The sequence below is a fragment of the Larimichthys crocea genome, chromosome XIV (genome assembly GCF_000972845.2).
Source record: "Larimichthys crocea isolate SSNF chromosome XIV, L_crocea_2.0, whole genome shotgun sequence".
NCBI classification, from domain to species: Eukaryota; Metazoa; Chordata; class Actinopteri; family Sciaenidae; genus Larimichthys; species Larimichthys crocea.
This window is the reverse complement of record NC_040024.1, coordinates 12,628,246-12,647,001: the sequence shown is the minus strand read 5'-3', so window position 1 is coordinate 12,647,001 and position 18,756 is coordinate 12,628,246. Positions and strand designations below refer to the sequence as shown.

General features: G+C 41.6%; 2 protein-coding genes across 2 annotated transcripts in view; both read left to right on the top strand.

The window, feature by feature from the left end:
• The first annotated feature begins 644 nt into the window (after positions 1-644).
• fbl (fibrillarin) lies at positions 645-9,225 on the top strand. Its single transcript, XM_010752116.3, has 9 exons — positions 645-814; positions 2,921-3,046; positions 3,264-3,407; positions 3,871-3,965; positions 4,164-4,334; positions 5,434-5,566; positions 5,959-6,071; positions 6,425-6,570; positions 8,981-9,225. The coding sequence occupies exons 1-9, from the start codon at positions 805-807 to the stop codon at positions 9,003-9,005; spliced, it is 963 nt and encodes a 320-aa protein (XP_010750418.1). The 5' UTR covers positions 645-804; the 3' UTR covers positions 9,006-9,225.
• Positions 9,226-9,357: 132 nt separating this feature from the next.
• Positions 9,358-18,756, top strand: part of dyrk1b (dual-specificity tyrosine-(Y)-phosphorylation regulated kinase 1B) — a 70,685-nt gene continuing 61,286 nt past the window's right edge. The window contains exon 1 of the mRNA XM_010752114.3: positions 9,358-10,360. The gene's annotated coding sequence lies outside the window, so the exon portion shown is untranslated. The remainder of the gene's footprint in view (positions 10,361-18,756) is intronic.

Sequence of the window (18,756 nt, the reverse complement as noted above, 5' to 3'; positions counted from 1 at the left end):
GAAGCAGATTATAAGGTTATATTTTCATTTGCAGTATATTAAAATTTTATATACAGTCTTTTTAATTAGAAAGTTTTATTATTTTGAATATATTTATTTTATCAACACATCATAATATTTAACACAAAAGTAACTAATAATTAGCTTTTACAACATCAACAAAGGAGGGGAAAAAGTGATGAGTAAAAATTGGATAAATAAAAAATCAAACAAATCAGCACAGCCAACAGAAGCCTGTCCGGCGTCTTGTTGTATGCGCAGGTTTACATACACAATAAATAAATGTCTGTGATTATGACAGTGTATCATGTCATTTATTTGACATGGTTTTTGCTTGTTAAACTGTAAGTGAATTTGATTTAGCTATTGAATACAAATCAAACTAAGAGTGAAATCAATTAGTCAAACAGGTTAAGAACCCCTGATCTAGAAAAACATGAGTGTGTTATGAACTATCAGCCATGTATTGTTCTAACAATAAATGATTATAACATCATACTGAGACATTTTCATTAAATGTGGCCTCTATGAAGCTGGTTTCATATTCAGAATATCATTTTGGCATCAGCTCGGTATTAAGGTAACGTCGTGGCTATCATACTCCGATACAGCAGGTGGCGACATGCAGGTTTAAACGATCGTTTGTAGCCTGCCAAGAAACTAAAGAAGAAGAAGTCGTGGCGTAGGCGCTGCACGTGTGGTGAGACTGCGTGCGTCCAGAGAGAGTCACAGCCCGGTAGAAGAGGAGAGAAGAAGAGTGAGCCCAGCAGGCAGCGTCGATCTAACGCTTTCCATCAAAGCAACATGAGACCAGGTACGGTACACTGCATGCAAACAGAACTTTGTCAGGCTGTCCGTCGCGTGCTTGAAGTGAACCTGATAGATGTAGGCCGAGCCAGTGCTCACGGACTCGGCCTACATCGGCACGCTGCCTGTTAACCGCACAGTTAACTGTTAGTTAGAAAGAAACGTGTTGCTGAATATGGAACACTGCCTCAATAAGTGAAAACTAATGTGAATGTTGCGTTAACGGCTTGAGTGTCGGTCTAACCAGAGAAGTTCGAGTTTGTGTTGAGCAGATCGTCACTCAAACACGCTGCGCCTCGTTCTAAAAGTTGATCGGTGGTAGAGCTGCACGTGTCGACATCGTTTCCGGTGTTTGCTTTAGTTTGTTCTGCTCGGTGCCACGAGGTTAAGCTCGGTGGTCACCTAACTTCTGCTAACATTAGCCTGGGACGGAACCATGTGCAGGCCATGTGTTTGTTACCGGAGTCTGTCCAACACGGCCCTAAACATCAGACTGGACGCGAAGCCGGCTTTGTTGGACGGAGGTTTTTGTATCCGGTGCCGCGGAAAACCTGAACGGGTTGTGGTTGTCCTGTACACGGGGAAAGCCGCGTCCCGTCCACTGTGTCGTACTTCGCGTGGTAGTCCAGCGTGGTTCCACGGCAGAGCTGTGAGCTGGAGTGTGGCTGATCAACAAAACACATGGTCTTTACCACAGGCAGCCCTTTGTTAGACTCAAACACTCTTTAATACCGTGTGACGTGTTTTTCCAGTTTGCACTTTACATTCATACAACCTGTGGAGTGGACATATCCGGGTAATGTGTGGTAACTGAGAAGAATGCAGACCCTCTAATGCTGCACACACTTCTTTTCTGCATTCATGCTTTGGAGTATTTCTTCTGCAAGATGTAATACACACATGGTCATCAGGTCAGTGTAGGGGACAACAACAATAGTTTTTACTGATTGAACAACACTTCATAGAATAGAAGAATGGAACAAATACGTTTTTGTTTTTACATGCATTTGACCTGAAACACACACACAGGGCTCAGAGACATGCCCATGTGGAGAGATGGTGGAGACCTATGTGTGCCCTTAGAGCAGTTAGGGGTTCAGTACCCACCTACCAGCCCACCCTCATACTTTGTTCCATGCTTGAGTTGAGCAGCCACCCTCTGGTTATCAACACACGCACATACAGACTTAGGTCCTGCTGCCCCAATAGAGCAAGTCTGCAGCTCCCCTCATCTGTACACCTGTGTCTGTCTTTGACAGTCAACAGTGACAAATATGCATGTCAAAGTATCTGGTGACAGATTAGATCTACTGGGATCACAAAATGATCAAATGTAAACGTCCTGGACTGACCATATCCAAAAATTGTATATGGGCTGTTAGTTTGTGGCCCCAGCTGTATCTTTGCTGGACTGACGAATACACTTACACACTTATACAGGAGTGTAATGTTGTTGAGCTGCTTCTTCTCCCTCACAGTTATACTATAGCACTGATTCCAGGGCTGAATGATTTTTTTAATTTTTTTTTTTAATTTCTCTTGTTGTGGGTGTTAGTATATTAATTAGACAATTTCCTTTTGTTCCAGTGTTAGTTATGATCAAAGAATATTTAAGAAGGGAAACCAAAAAGAGCTGAGCCTTTCTTTTCCTACATCTCTACATGTAAGACAAAACACAAAAGCAGTCCAATCAGTTTTTAGTCTTACTGTGATTAGGGATGCACCCATCCGCTTTTTTCACCTCCGATACTGATACCGATATCTGAGGTTTAGTATCGGCCAATACGATACAGGAAAACAGGGTGGGATTACGGTAACAAACAGTATCCGTACCATGTATACTGTGTATGACGTCACTCATAGCGCGCAGCATAGAATTAGACTGAACAGATTTCCGTTATGGATTGGCTCATTGTCATCAATACCCGATCTAGAATTTTCTTCAATATCGGATCGGTGCCTAACTGTGATCTCTCGGTAGTTCCCACATTTGTTTTGAAGAGGTGCACAGTAGTTCTGGTGGCTACTTGTGTAGGCTTTGTCAGTATTCCAGGACTTCGTAGAGGACATGTAGAAGTTTAGCTAAGGCCTCTTTTATCTGTTTGTTTTTCAGGATTCAGTCCTCGTGGAGGTAGAGGAGGATTCGGAGACCGTGGAGGACGAGGAGGATTCGGAGACCGTGGAGGACGAGGAGGATTCGGAGACCGCGGAGGACGTGGAGGATTTAGAGGAGGAAGAGGTGAGAATGGAGGACATGTTTAGGAGCACCAAGTGTTGTAGAATGTATTATGTGTATTATCACATCATACTTCTGGTTACTACATAACTGCTACATAATATTTATGGACCTGTGTTATTTTAAAAGTGAATTCCAATAAAAGCGTGAGTGCAGTGTGCATTACCTGGGTGCAGATATTTTGACCTGAGTAGCTCTATTAAAGTGTGTATGCTTTCAGGTGGAGGATTCAGATCCCCAGATGGTGGAGGATTTCGGGGCCGGGGGGGTGGCAGAGGCGCCCCAAGAGGCAGAGGAGGTAGAGGAGGCAGAGGAGGCTTTGGAGCAGGGAAGAAAGTCTTGGTTGAGCCACACAGACACGAAGGTTTGTATTACTTGTGCTTGTTGGTAAATCTAATACCACAGAAACAAGTGCTGCATATAGACAGAAGTGTGTTAGTGTACCCACAGTAGATCTGGAGGTGAACTGATGCTTCCTCTGGATTTTAGAGGAATAAATCACTCGGCACATATCAGTTGGTAACTTCTCAGTTTGTTCATATTGGAGACCATAGATTTGTTTAACTGCTTCTAACAAACAAATTTATGGTAATATGAAGACTAGTGAAACTAATTCAAGTTTAATGCAAAACATCTCATTCAAACACTAACAGGGTTCCAGCAGGCAGCGGGGCATCAAGGAATGACTACATAATTAATTCTTCTTCTTCTACTTCTTGTTGTTGTTGTTGTTATTGTTATTGTTATTGTTATTATTATTATTATTATTATTATTATTATTATAAAATAATTAAAATGTTTCTCAGCTAAGCGTGTGTGTGTCTCAGGAGTGTTCATTTCTAGAGGGAAGGAGGATGCCCTAGTGACCAAGAACATGGTGGTTGGAGAGTCTGTGTATGGAGAGAAGAGGATCAGTGTGGAGGTGAGGTTGTACTTCAGACAGTGTGAATAGCACATCAATATTGCATTATAATTGTAAAAGTGCTTAGTTGCATATTGGTTAATGGCAAATATGATGCTCAGCATCACCTGCAGTTTTACGAGTCCTGATCTTGTGAAACCAGCAGCTATTGTCTTTTGGTGTTGTGGCCAGACTTCAAATTCTCTTCCTTTCTGTTAGGAGGGGGAGACGAAGATTGAATACAGAGCCTGGAATCCATTCCGCTCCAAGCTGGCAGCAGCTATCTTGGGAGGAGTAGACCAGATCCACATCAAGCCCGGAGCAAAGGTCATGTATCTGGGAGCTGCCTCAGGCACCACAGTGTCCCACGTTTCTGACATAGTTGGACCGGTGAGTATTGAGTGGTTCTCAAAGATTTAAATGTTATTTAATACAACCCAATCTAGCACATCCACCAATGGCCCATTTCCACCAAATATTCACAGGGACTTTGCACTACAATTTACAATCACAAAAAAATGTTGTGCGCTCAAAACTTCCCAACAAGTGATTCCAATACTGGCTGTGTCCTTTATCCAAAAGATTTGTGTGCTGTTAAAGCATAACATAAGCTAACCTAGTCTGATTAACAATACACACACACACACACACACACACACACACACACACACACAATGTTTTGGATATTCAGCTTTCGGATGAAATTTCAGAGTGCACCTAAAATGCACTCTAACCTTTACAGTGAACTTCATTTGACAGTCTCTAAACTTTTGAATGCACATGTCCAACTGTTCAATGTTTCACTACTTATTGCATAAAATGCTGTCTGTCGTAAATGTTCCACTAATGTTCAGCTTCAATGACAGTTTGTATTGAAACAGTCCTCTTTATCGTGCTGTTCACATTTTGACATCATGACACCAAGACGACACCTAACAATCCATCAGCAGTACCTGGTCAGTGTGAGACTTCAAACAGGAAGTACTCAGAGGGAAGTTAGTGTCAGAGTGTCATCAGCAGGTTGGAATAAGTCCACATGTCCACAGCATGAGACGTCCAGTCGAGCTGTAATCGATGGTCAAGGTTACACGACAAGTTACTGAGACATTGACATGTTTGTTGTGGTATACACACCACTGTTAACTTTTGTTTCAATAAATAATTTGAGATGAAGAAATTACCATTACATGATATAATATATCACTGTAACATGAACCGTTTATAGTTTCCATAAATTTCACCAAAAGTCAAATATCCCTTTATCCAAATATAACTTTAGTTAAGTTAATATAACTTTGAGTTTGGTGTTCAAATTCATCAGTCTGAAAGAAAAAACACTAAATGAAACAGAAGGTACAGTTTAAAGCACAGTTGAGTCTAAATGTAACATGAAGCTGAGTTTCTCATTCATTTAATGGTGACTTGGTCATTCATATAATAGGAACCCTTGTAAGTTACATTGCAGTAAAACGTGTGTGTCCTGTTACAGGAAGGGCTCGTCTATGCCGTGGAGTTTTCCCATCGATCAGGTCGTGACCTTCTCAATGTCGCAAAGAAACGCACCAACATCATTCCAATCATCGAAGATGCTCGGCATCCACACAAATACCGCATGCTGGTTGGTAAGTAGTCCTTAACTCCAGCAGTAACACTGCACATAGATTAGCAGACACTGCTGGAAAGAACAACTGTGAATACGGCTTAACCATATTTTTAGTAGGGGTGTGTGTTGGGTCTGAAGGTAACATGCACCATGACCCAAAAAGCGTATCCAGGTCAATTCTGGTGTCACTGAGTAATATTATGTAATAATATATGCCTCTGTTGTTGTATTGTGTATGATTATATTCACAAATTGGTGGTCATGTTGTTTTTTAGATGCTGATTGTTGGTGAATTTAGTCCATATTACTGAATATGACAAATACACATTTGAAGTCAGACTGGATTACCAGCTACAACAAATTGTCAATAGATGCTGCATGTCCAGTCAGTAATGATTTATCTCTCTCCAGGCATGGTTGATGTGATTTTTGCTGACGTCGCCCAGCCTGACCAGACAAGGATCGTTGCTTTAAATGCTCACAACTTCCTGAAGAATGGTGGACACTTTGTTATCTCTATCAAGGTACACTGATGGCCACCTCCTTAACATAGATGTTAACACACAAACGGCTAATTAACTAGTAATGTGAGTGTGAAGACCTGATTTGATATGAGATAAATGCTTTTACAACACTGAGTAACCTATTTAGAACCAATGTTAGCCAATCAAATGGAGCACCCTTAAAAAAACAGAAGAGAAGCTTGTTTGGGATATTTCTGCTTGCAGTATAATTTCACAGGACTATAACTTTTGATGAAATCTACTGCCGCTTATGACTTGCTTATGAGTTTCATCATCATATTGAGCATATTGTCAGCTGTGTGTGTGTGTGTGTCCTGATGTCTTTTTGTTTGTTTTTGTTATTTTGACTTCAGGCTAACTGTATAGACTCAACGGCAGCTCCAGAGGCAGTGTTTGCCTCAGAAGTGAAGAAGATGAGTGCTGAAAACATGAAACCACAGGAGCAGCTCACGCTGGAGCCCTATGAGAGAGACCATGCTGTGGTGGTTGGCGTGTACAGGTACACAAATATCACCCTGGTTCCCTGATCATCAAATTTTCACACAGGAAAACCTGGCATCCAAAATGTATCAAATGTACCAGAATGTTATAATTTCGGTCTCTTTTACAATTTCTGTTTTCAAGTTGTAAAGATGTAGCCAAGATGTAGGTATATTCATAAATCAACTTCGCTTTGCACTCCATGTGCAGCTTATTGTCTTTTAGTTAAACCGCTCCATCTACTGGACTATTTGGAAAGTCAATTGTAATTTCTAGCATAGTAGCAACGTGTGATAGAATACACAACTTGTTATCAGACTGTCATCAGCTATCAGTCTCTTCACTTTAACGTCTACTAGTAGTGCTAAGGGCTTTGTGTGGGATTAAGGAAAACCGGGATTGTGAGTATGGTGACCTATGGGAATAAAATCCAAGAGGAAGTGTGTTAACCCATGAAGTAGGTCAGTCAGTTTCACACAAATAAACAGACATTAACAAAGAGACAGGGCATACACAGACAGACTGAAATGTACAAACTGCTTAAGCCTTTTGTGAAAATATATGAATATATATGCTATGTAGTTAAATAGTTTCTACAACCATCCACCAGATTGTCTATGCTGTTTCTGTCTGGCTTCCGGCCAGCTTGAACTGCTCTGTGCAGATTGATGCAGGCTTCTGAACCGGACTGTGGCGGGGTCGGTGGGGTTTTAAACATTGGGTAAAGTTGAATAGTTTAAGAATTTAACACAAACTGCAGGATACCTGTGCTCTTTAAAATAATGAGTAACTATTTAATGGCAATAAAAAAAGGAACATTCTTATACAAAAACAATCACAAGCTTTACATGTAAAACTGAATTTATAAACAATTGTATCAATCTCGAACAAAGTGTAACATGTTGGAAAGGCTGTTGACTTTAAACACCTGTCACTGACAGGTGATCAGCTGTGACAGAGGTACACTGTTGAGCACATGAAACGGTGCTTTTGGTTAATAGGCAACACAAGAGGCATACCGTCAGAACAATAATACAATAACCTCATAATTAGGGCGTAGTGAGGGTTGGGTCTTAGAGGAGTACTATTACATACACCATTGTCATGTAGAATAGCACTTGTACGTAGCGGCCCTGACTTTAGCCGTAGCTGGCTTGGGGCAATAAAATAATTGCCCCTTCTGGAGTAGATTTGAGGACGCTGATTGGCTAAATCGTATGTCAAACGTACCTTAAATTAGCGATTGGTTCTGCTTCATAGACCCGCCTCCTCGGGACGATTTCTCCAGAGCAGCTGAGACATGCAGACATTATATTTTGCACATATTAATGGATGTATTGTATTATTTAAACACACAAATATTGAAAATACGAATAATTGAATATTTTAAACTATTTTTGTGGCTTAGGGAGGGCGGCGCCCTACCGCCCTCTATTGGCCAGCCGCCGCTGCATCTGAGATCCTTTTCCCTGTGAATTTTTACTGTTACTGTTTTACTGTTTTTTTTTAATAAAAAAAAAAAGGTTATTCTGGTTATTATAGACACAGATTAAATGTTAAATATAAATATTTCAATATTTATCATCACAGTAACAGTGTTACACACAGTAGTAGCTGTAAACACTCAGCATTAGAAAAATACATAAGGAGTAAACATTTATAATCATCACTTTAAAAGTTACATACGTTGTTTTTGGTGCCTATTTGTTTCCCAGAAATATTAGTGTGTGTGTGAATGGGTGTATAAGAGACATTAACTTAAAGAACTTTGTAGAAAGGCGCTTTATGAAGTTCAGTCCATTTCCCTGTATTAGTTTACGGGCAGATCTGCCCGATCCAATATGGCGGCGCCGTTTACGTATTGCGACCAACGACCAACCCGCTCAATGCGGCGTCTATGTATATATGTCTATGCTGTGCGCTCTCAGAATTTTTTGATGTCCCGCCCTGCGCTTAAATTAGTGTTTCACCAGCCAATAGGGAGACGGCTAGAGTGAGGCCCAATTCTGGGTGTGTTCCTTCGCCGTTTTTTAACGCTCCGTAGGGGCGGGTATGTTTTGGACGTGCTGTTTTGAGCGCGAGCAGAAAAAATTTGAGAGCGCACAAGACATGTTTTGAGTCCGAGCACATTAGATTTGAGTGTGTGCACAGGACATATTTGAGTGCTAGCGAAATGTTTGTGTCCAAGCAGAAGAAATGTGAGCACAAGCATGTGATGTTTTGAGTCCAAGCACACATTTTGAAAGAAAGCAGCAGAAATCTGAGCATGAGGACAATAAAAATCTGAGAAGGAGAAATCATGCTCTCAAACTGAAAATGTGTGCTCTTGAATAAAGAGAGGATAATTCTTCCATAACTTTGACATTGGCGTCATCTCCCAGAGCTGGAGGTTGCGGCTGTGTTAACATGCCTTTTCTTTCTCTCCTCAGACCTCCACCTAAACAGAAGAAATGAGGTGTGGAAGAGAGCTGTCTCATTAGTGTTCAGATACATCTTTTTGTACAGTCAGTGTTTGCTTCCTGCCCTCCGATACTAAGTTGACAGTAGAGCCTTGTGTTGAGTATGGTGGCAGAAGGATTTTATTTTACAACAATGTATGCTTGAAAAACAGTTTGTGTTTTTTTGTTGTTTTTTTTTTGACAAAAGAACTCTTTAATAAAATGTTTGATTCTTGTGTGTTTCTAATGTTTGACTAACCAGCCTTGTATAACTACCGACATACAGGGACGTTTCCCGTCCTACCTGCTCTAACAGCTTCATGTTGCAGCAGATATGTTCACATTGTGAGTCCAGGATCTGTACCTGTGTCTGTGATGATGACTGGAGGTCAGAACTAGACTCAGACCTAAGCTTTCTGAATGTTGACCCCTCAGACTGTTTTGTAGTGTTCCTATCAATTCGCTAAAGTGCCTTTTTTTCTCGCCCACACCGTCAGGTGTCCGTGTGTTCGGACAGTGTTTTTGTTGCATGAAAAAGAACTGCGTTTGAACTTTTCTCAGTCATTTGTGTGACTGTCCGCGATGGATTTGTTTTGGCAGCCATTTTGTGGGGAATTTGTCTGGAACGCGCTGGGCCGTGCTTGCCTGGTGACGGGAGTGCGCTCTCAATGCAGCCCCTCTCCTTTGACCGATATTACCATCACGGAGGGGCTGGCCAGCGTACACCTAGCTGTAGCTGTGCCTGCTAAAACCTTCAGTTCTTCATAGCGTCTGGCTGGATTCTCCAGCGGCCCATCGACTGGCCGTTGCGCGTCAAGCACCCTGCAGTGTGCGGACTGTCTTCCTCCAGATCCCAATGGCAGTGTTTTATTAGACAGCTAGCTGGCTAGCATGCTAGCTGACAGCTAGCTGGCTAGCTGATGTTAGCTTCTTGCCTTTAAATTAGTTGAACAAGCTGGCGGGCTTGCTAACCTAACTGGCCCGTGCTGTAGCTGCAGTGCTCGCTTCTTTATGTAGGAATAAATCTCGAACAAGAACATTACGTTTCCTGAACAGAACGAAGACTGAGTCCGAGGTGTCCGTGGTTGAGGCGGTGGGCTGCCCACCTCCTCTTAGGCACGGCTAGCTTGCTGCACCGGCAATCGGTCCCCATCGACAGACCGCTCTCTAAACTCCGGAAAATAGCGCATTTTTACTGGAAGCTAATCTCATCGGGATTTTATCGGCAATTAATTATACACATTATTTGGATTTCTGCTGTGGAAGAGGGACGACTAACCCGGGGGAGGGGGCTCGGTTCGTGTGGACGGAGGGAGATAGAGGTTCCGAACATGGCTGCTACGCGGAACTTGGTTCGACACACCGCCTGAGGTAAGATAGCCGGTCGGCGTCATTTTGTAAAATTCCGTCTGAAATTGGGGCTAACGTTAGTGGTGTCCTGTCTCTAAATGCATGCGCATTGATGGCTTGACAGTTAATCAGGGGTAACAGTGCTTGATGGCAGAATATTCTCCGTTCCTACATTATTCGCCCATGTCACCCGGCCTCGTGTCCCCATTCCTCTGCCACTGCTGTGAAGATGGCTATAATGATGCACGGGGAAGGCTTCGATCAAATCGGTGGGTTACCGTATTGGTATTGGACGATGGACCCCGTTTAACAATTAAGGCTTGGCTGTCGCACCTACAGTAGCTGAGACGTGCATTATCATGATGGACTTAGTAACGTTTACGTTACCCCGTTTTAGTAGCATGTAATGTCCCCCCCAAAGTCTACCGTTAGTAAGCGCCTGTCCTTCTAGTTTACCCTGTGACTGAGTCGTCTGTAACCGCTAACTATCTGGCGAGTCCACCAAGTGTGTGCCATAAAGAGGTTAATGATCTACGCGATCACTCTGTGTGTATCTAGGCAAGTTTCAGTAGCAGTGCTATCGCGACCTGCCTTGAGTTAACGCACGACACCAAACAGAATGGCAGAGGATGCCGGCGGACCAAACCGGAGGGAGATATGGGAGATGAATGGGTGTGTTACTGCATGATCGAAACGTGTTGATATCCTTCACTATTCAGTAGATGATTTCTGTCGTGGTGTGTCGCGTGGCTGCGATGGCTTTAGGTACCAAGGGAAAGCCAGCCAGCAATCCCGATTGTCCTCTGTAGATCCGCAGCATTTCGTTTGCTATGGCAGCTAAGGCTAGCTGTTAGCTTAGCTACTGCATCAGCCCCAGCCCCTACCCTGCCTTGGAGTAGATGGACATTCAGTTGCTTGGAGATAGATGCCCCTAGATAAGGGGCAGGTCTATGGTGAGACCAGTGCTGATCCACAGCTGGAAGAATTCTGACTTGCCATCTCCTCTCTCTCTCTGTGGTAATCTTTCTGTTGTTGCTGAACAGAAAATATGATCTGAAATTGTTGCTGATTCAACTGTTGGAATACTGTTTTTCTTCTGTTCAACACATTAAAATGGACCTTTTATCTCCAACCATGGCGTTACTTAATTCTGAGTCTAGTCAAATCATATTATTGTAACATTGACCCACCCCCGATTAAAACAAAAACCTGGTGCTGAAATAAGTCTTAGTGTTTGTGTCTTGTTGCTTATTGTTTGTTCTGTGAGATTTCTTTAGTCTTAATTGCACCGTCACAGGCGATAGACTTAAAACACACAGTTTGTGCCAACTGCCTGTTAAGACACTGAGCTCTTTTCATCATGAAACCTGCTCCAACTGAATCTGCTGCTTAGTTTTAGTCAGCCACTAGTAGGTGTAAGAGGGAAAAGCGCCTATGCCCAGCCAGAGGATTAGTTCTTTTCATAACATTGTCAGGGTGCCACAACCGCTTAACCATCACCACCAATCCAACCATGTAATAAGATATCTGTAATTACATTTACCATCTATAGCGGTCACTGTTTTTTATAAGAGGACAGAAAAATGAAGCAAATAACAAAGCTAATACAATGCCCTGAGGCTTAATCTTGTGTAAAATGAATGATCTTCTTGGGCGTAAGATACCGCGACACGAGTTTGTAGTGTAACAATACATTGTAACAATATGTATGAGGGTATGCGTCACCAAATCAAAAATAGATTGTTATATCAAGTCAAGTCTTGTCAATTAGAGGTGAGACAGGGTGCACATAGAGGGTGGAGCATCTGGGAGTGGCTTTTTTCAGTGGCAGACTTTTTAGTGTTCTCTCACTCAGAGATAACACTCCATCCAACAGATACATTGTTAAGTACCTTTTTGGCTTGCTTTTGCCACTGAAGTGGTTAGGCAGTCAAGATAACAGATTTGTTGTCAGTTCAGACTGTGTGTGTGACAGCTTTGACTAAGGCTTGGTATAAAGTCCATGATAACAATGTAAAATGACATTACACATTATGGCACAATTGCTCACGTGAAAAAAGACCTGTGAGCAGTTGGAGAGGCAGTTTTTTACCAGAGTTGTCACGATACCAAAATGAGTAACCACAATACTATACCAGACAAAGTTTCACGGTTCCGGGTATTATGGCGATATTGCAGTCTTTTTTTATTATTATTTTTATGAACTGCAATGTGTTTGTTCAAGTTATAAATACTTATTAACTACTTATAATGTTGTTTGGTGCATGATAAACATAATACTAGTGAAAGTAAGCGACAAAACTTTAGCTTGTTTGTTTTGAAGCGAGTTTCTATCGAAGCGGAGCTGTCTCCATTTAGTTCGTTCATGTCAGCAGAAACACACGAACAGCCAATCAGCTAACAGACGGGCGGACCCAGTGTGCGGAAACAGCCTATCATATCCCTGGACGTCAGCAGTAACAGGCAAACAGCCAATCATTTAGCAGCTGTGTAGTTCGGTTGCGGTTCCATGTTGGTTTGTTTACAAGGGAGTAGCATGCAGTGAGAAGCCGGGAGGAGAGCAGAGGCGGAAAACTGCGGAAACTGGCACCGGTAGTATAGTAATCCATGGTCGTACCGTCGTGGTAGAATTTCTAGTATAGTAGGAACTGTTACGATTTGGCACTGCGGGGTACCCTGGTTATCGTGCAACTCTATTTTTTCCTTGGTGCACTTTACTAAACCTGGATAACTGTGTGAATGGTTAGCCTAGCTTCTAAAACTGATGAGCAGTTGGCATCTTGCATGGCAGCCAATGCCATCAGTGTATGAATGAATGAATGGGTGAATGAGATATGTAGTGTGAAGCACTTTGAGTGGTCAGAAGACTAGAAAGGCGCTGTATAAGTACAGTCCATTTTACCATTGACCATATCCACATCCTTGTATCTATAAAGCTAACAATACAATACTGCTGGGTCACACTACTTCAAATGTTCTACTGCAATCATGACAGCCCTACACTGCAATGTGTAATGTTAGACAGTCACCAGCAATACAATTTAATACAATACAAATATCCTGCATGCTTAATGGCTCATTGACAGTGAGAAGTTATTGAAATTTGGTACCAAATAACAAGGTGTTTTTCAATGCTCTTTTGGTATCCAACTACACACAGTAGCAACATCTTTTTGCTTCTATTCACATCTGTCCATTGACTCTACATGCGTAGAGATCAACAGTGAGGTTCTGGAAGTGAAAATCACATTCACGTTTTGATTATTAGCCTTAATGTCGTAACCATCCAAGCGAGACTTACCGCAAGCTATGAGATTGTGAAATTATGTATGCTCCTGTCGAAGCCACTAGTCTGTATAATATCAACCTTGTTTTAAGAAAAAAAAAGCTTTATTTGTAAGCTCAGGGAGAGGCACTACAGTTCCCACAATCCTCAAGTGTACCAACAACATCTCTGATTAGTGGTGCTATGACCGATATGAAAATTTTGTCTGATACCGATATCCAATATTAATATCGCTATGGCTGATAACTGATATTTATCGATATCGATATATGTAAAAAAATAAATAAAGTTTCTGAGATGATAAGAATTTTTTTTATGAGCAGCAGTTTGCACGGGGTATTTTATTTTGAAAATTCACCGGATTCTCTTTCTTTTTCTGTATCTGGCTTCTGCCCGCTCGAGGTGCTCTGTGTAAACTGACGTGTGCTTCTTGTGTCAAGTGTCAAAAATAGAAAAGATGCGTAATTCACACGTAGCTGAGCGTAGAGACATGTCTGAAACGGACCACGCTGGAGCCGGTGGTGTTTGATACGCTGACTAGAATGGCCATGTATTACTCGCGATGATGCGACAGACATGCAACGGGCCCGGTGGAATTTGGGCATAACCTCCCCCCGTCACTCAAAGTGGCCGCTTGAGGAATTACAGTTTTTAGTACTTCCGCATCATTCAATTTTTCCCAGCCACGGAGGTTGCCGCTTGGTGTGGACACAACGTAAACTACAATACATTACAACACCATTATTAATCATGCTACTATCATTAGGTTAGAAGTCATTGGTAAGGTGTCAAATCGAATGCTTTAAGTCACAATTCAACTAAACTTTAAGTCTGGAAATAATTAGCTGAAACTAACTAAAATACGCACAAAAAGTCAGTAAATTTGTGTTTGGTAAGTTATTTCTTTGTTGTAAAATTGCCTTGTGGCAATAAATCTTACCATACCACTAGCTTATTTCTCTTTTAACTGGTGTCACATTTGAAAGGAACATGCATTTGTGGGATGAGCAGCAGAGCTGAGTATGTGTGTTAAGCCCATGAAAAATTTGCTCCAAGAATCTGCATACCATGTTTGACTGATCTGAATAGGACCCATCCGACAACTTCAAGCTGTTGTCCCACAAAACCAAGTTTTGTCATTCTTTGGAGTGAGCCTTAGTACCATCTGCAAACTGAAGGCCAAGTTCCATATAACGGACATGAAGTGGGCGTCCTAAGAAGATGGCACCCCAAGAAGACGTTTCCTCATCCTGTCAGCACTTAGAAACCGTAGGCAGGCAGTCAGTCGTAGCAGGAACAGACTGCATGCAGCCAATCTCTGGTCTCATAGGCTGCCAGGTGGCCTGCCATGATTACCCTTCGGTGTCAGGCCGGTGCACTGGAACCATGTGGAGGAATGTTATGTTCAGCGATGAGCCCAGATTCTGGCTACAGCACTTGAATCTTAGGGTCAAAGTGTGGAGAAGACGCAACCCACAAATGCATGTTCCTTACAAAGTGGCACCATTTAAAAGGGAAATAATCAGGCTTTCCAATGGTATAAGATTTATGAACAAAGAAATAATTTACCAAACACAAATGTCCTGACTTTTTGTGCGTGGTTTAGTTAGTTTCAACTATCATCAATGGAGTGAATGAATAAAATTTCAAGTCTGGCCAAAAACTGAGTCAGTTGCTGAGCTCTTTTTATGCCATTTAAATGATGCAACTTCATGGCAGCATTCACCACATTTCATCTGGAAATTGGGGTGTGTGTCAGTAAAACCAAGTTCAGACATGAACCTGTAATACAAAATGCATGTTTCACATAGGTGGGTATAAAACTGAAAAAATATTTAAGCGGGCACTCGTCACTAATGAAGACCATGGTGGCAAATGATGTGCCAAGAGGGAGCTTTTTTTTTTTACATGTAACTCCAGAGTTTTTCAGAACTCAGAATGGGACTTTGTGAAGTTGAAAGTAAAGGCCAAGTATTGGCTGAAAAACTGGATATGGATCTGTTGGAGACAGGTGTAATCAACAAATTCAGAATAAGTGCCTATTTACAAAAAGCAACTCGGTTTCTCTGTTTGAGCATCAAATACCTCCAATTGAATCCACACAATACCAGTTAAAGGTTTGGATTCATCTTCTAATTCAATGTTTTGTCTTTGTGTATTACTTTCTACATTGCAGATGAACACTGAATGAATTATGTGGTAAACAAAACACAATCTGTTTTATATTATAGGTTCTTCAAAGTAGCCACCTTTTGTTTTGATGACAGATTTGTGCCATCAGTGTGTGATTGTGTATTAGTGTGTGAGTGGGTGAATGTGATGTGTAGTGTAGTCTGTTCAATTGATTCCTCAGAAATGTTATGTTGGTCATGTTCCATCCCACATTAAATTAATCTATTGTCACTATTTTCTTTGCCTTTCTCAGGAGACTCCCGTTTCCCAAATGTGTGGTCAAATTATAAATCAATAACTGATAATAGCTGCTAAATCAAATGCCGTGGAAAATGCTGTCACTATTTATGATTTAACATCACACTGGACCCACAATAGCATCAGTGGTTTTCCTAGACATAGGCAAAATAGACAATTTTCTTGAATCGAAAGTGACATAGGAAGGCTCTGTGCTCTGTGCTCTTGCCAACGTGCGTGCATGCATGCATAGACTACTTTAAATTTGTCTTCTCGAATGAAAGCATATATGATAGGGATGTACTGTCATGGGCAAGCAGCCTTGCATTATTCACTGACACAGTGATTGCATGATATGTAAAACAGTCAAATTTATGAGCTTTGCTGGGAGGAGGCAAACAGTCAGACAGACAGACATTTGAGAGACAAATTAAAATGCTATGAAGAACTTTGTGCTCTGCTTAGTCATCATAAACACATTGGCTTTATAGATACGAACACAACAAAAAAGTCCCACAGATTTACTATTTAGACTATACCTCAACTGAATACTGAATGGTTATTAATTGCTGAGAGACATTCGTCCATATTGTCCAGTATGTTAGGCATTACAGGTGTCATGAAGCTGACTGAGAGGATAGCAAGCTGTGATCAAAAGCTGTGATTCAAAAAACACCAAACTATGAGAGAACACATGGAATTGTGTGTTATTTCATAGTTTTAATGTCTACAGTGTTCAAAATAATAAGAATAAAGAAAAACTATTTAATACGATGTGTCTAAACTTTTGACTCGTATATTATTATTGTATTTTGGGGCATCAGAATGCTTTGGTAGTGGAAACAGATTTTACTTCCAACTTCACAGAAACAGATGCTCATGGACTAATCAACACAATGGATCAACATACGGGCCTGTGCCAGTGTCCAAGGGTGCCTCCAGTCCCAGCAATTTTCACTAGGAGGCTGCAGAGGCTGGTTCTGTTGTCCAGTGTCACCCGGCTTTGTTTCTGGTGTTCATTCCAGTATCTCCCTGGCAGCATCCCCCGCTGGGTTCTTCTCCCAGGACCTGAAAACCACCGTCTGTACTTTGAGCCCCCAGTCCGCACATTCAGCTAATAGGATCGCTAACTAGCTAATGGCAGCTTGTACAGTTCCTTTCTGTGTTCCATAGAGAAGCTCTGTGTGCTACCTATCCTGAAGATTTCAGTACAGCACTACTGTGTGTGTGTGTGTGTGTGTGTGTGTGTGTGTGTACAGAGATAGTAATTTTGCATATTACGCATGTTGCATAACAGCCTCTTCAGTGAAGCCTTGTGTAAAAAAAGAGTTCAATGACTTAGAGCATTAGCGTGTATGGAGCAGAACATTTAGAGCTGGAGACCAACAGTTAGAGCTACGTATTGTCTTTAAGTTGCTGTCACTCCCACAATTTTCACTCCACAAACAGAATTTCCACATAACCATGTACGATGGTCAAACACACTTACACTTTTGGATCTATGTGCTTCCCAGCAAGAGTAGCACCAACCAACTGCCACTTACACCACCAACCAAGAAAAGTCTCTGGAGTAAAGGAGAAAAACATTTTGGACCGTAGACATACATATTTCGCACAGTGTGGTCCGCGTGACCTTCTTATGAAGTTAGTGTCTTTTAGGGACAAACAGGAGTATAAGGAGAGAGCCTCTATGAAATGAACTCTCTGACCCAGGAGCCACAGCTGATACCATCACCATGGCAACCTTTAATTCTAGTTGGGAACACAAACCTGATTGAGATGAGCTAATTAGTGCAGGTTCACACACACACAAATCAAATCTAACTAATGACCAGAGCCAGCCCTATAAGCATTATCAAAAAGGAAAGTCTTAAGTCTGCTCTTAAAGGTGTTGACAGTGTCTGCCTCCTGAACCCAGAATGGTAGTTTGTTCCACAGAAGAGGAGCCTGATAGCTGAAAGCTCTGGATCCCAATCTACTTTTAGACACTATAGGAACCACAAGGAACCCAGTGTCCTGAGAGCGCAGTGTTCTAGAGGGGTTGTAAGGTACTACACGCTGTTTTAGATAAGATGGTGCCTGACCATGAAGAGCTTTATAAGTAAGGAGAAGATTTAAAATTCTATTCTAGATTTAACAGGTAGCCAATGCAAGGAAGCCAAAATGGGAGAGATGTGATCTCCGGTCTTGGTTCCTGTCAGAACACGTGCAGCAGCATTCTGAATGAACTGTAAAGTCCTAAGAGACTTATCGGAGCAGCCTGATAACAAAGAGTTACAATAGTACAGCATCTGATGCATCTGATTTTGGTGATGTTACATAAGTGGAAGAATGCAGTTCTCGAAATTTGTTTTATGTGGACGTTAAAGGACAAATCCTGATCAAAACCATCTCCAAGATTCTTTACAGTGGAGCTGGAGGCCAGGGCGATCCCATCTAAAGTAACTAAGTCTCTAGAAAGAGAATTTCTGAGGTGTTTGGGTCAAATTACAAGAACTTCAGTTTTGTCTGAATTTAACATCAGAAAATTGTAGGTCATCCAACTTTTTATATCCTTAAGGCATGTTTGGAGTTTAGTTAACTGATTGGTTGCATCAGGCTTGATCGATAAATGTAATTGGGTGTCGTCAGCATAACAATGAGAATTGATAGAGTGATTCCTAATAATGTTCCCTAAAGGAAGCATATATAAACTGAATAGAAGTGGTCCTAGTACAGAACC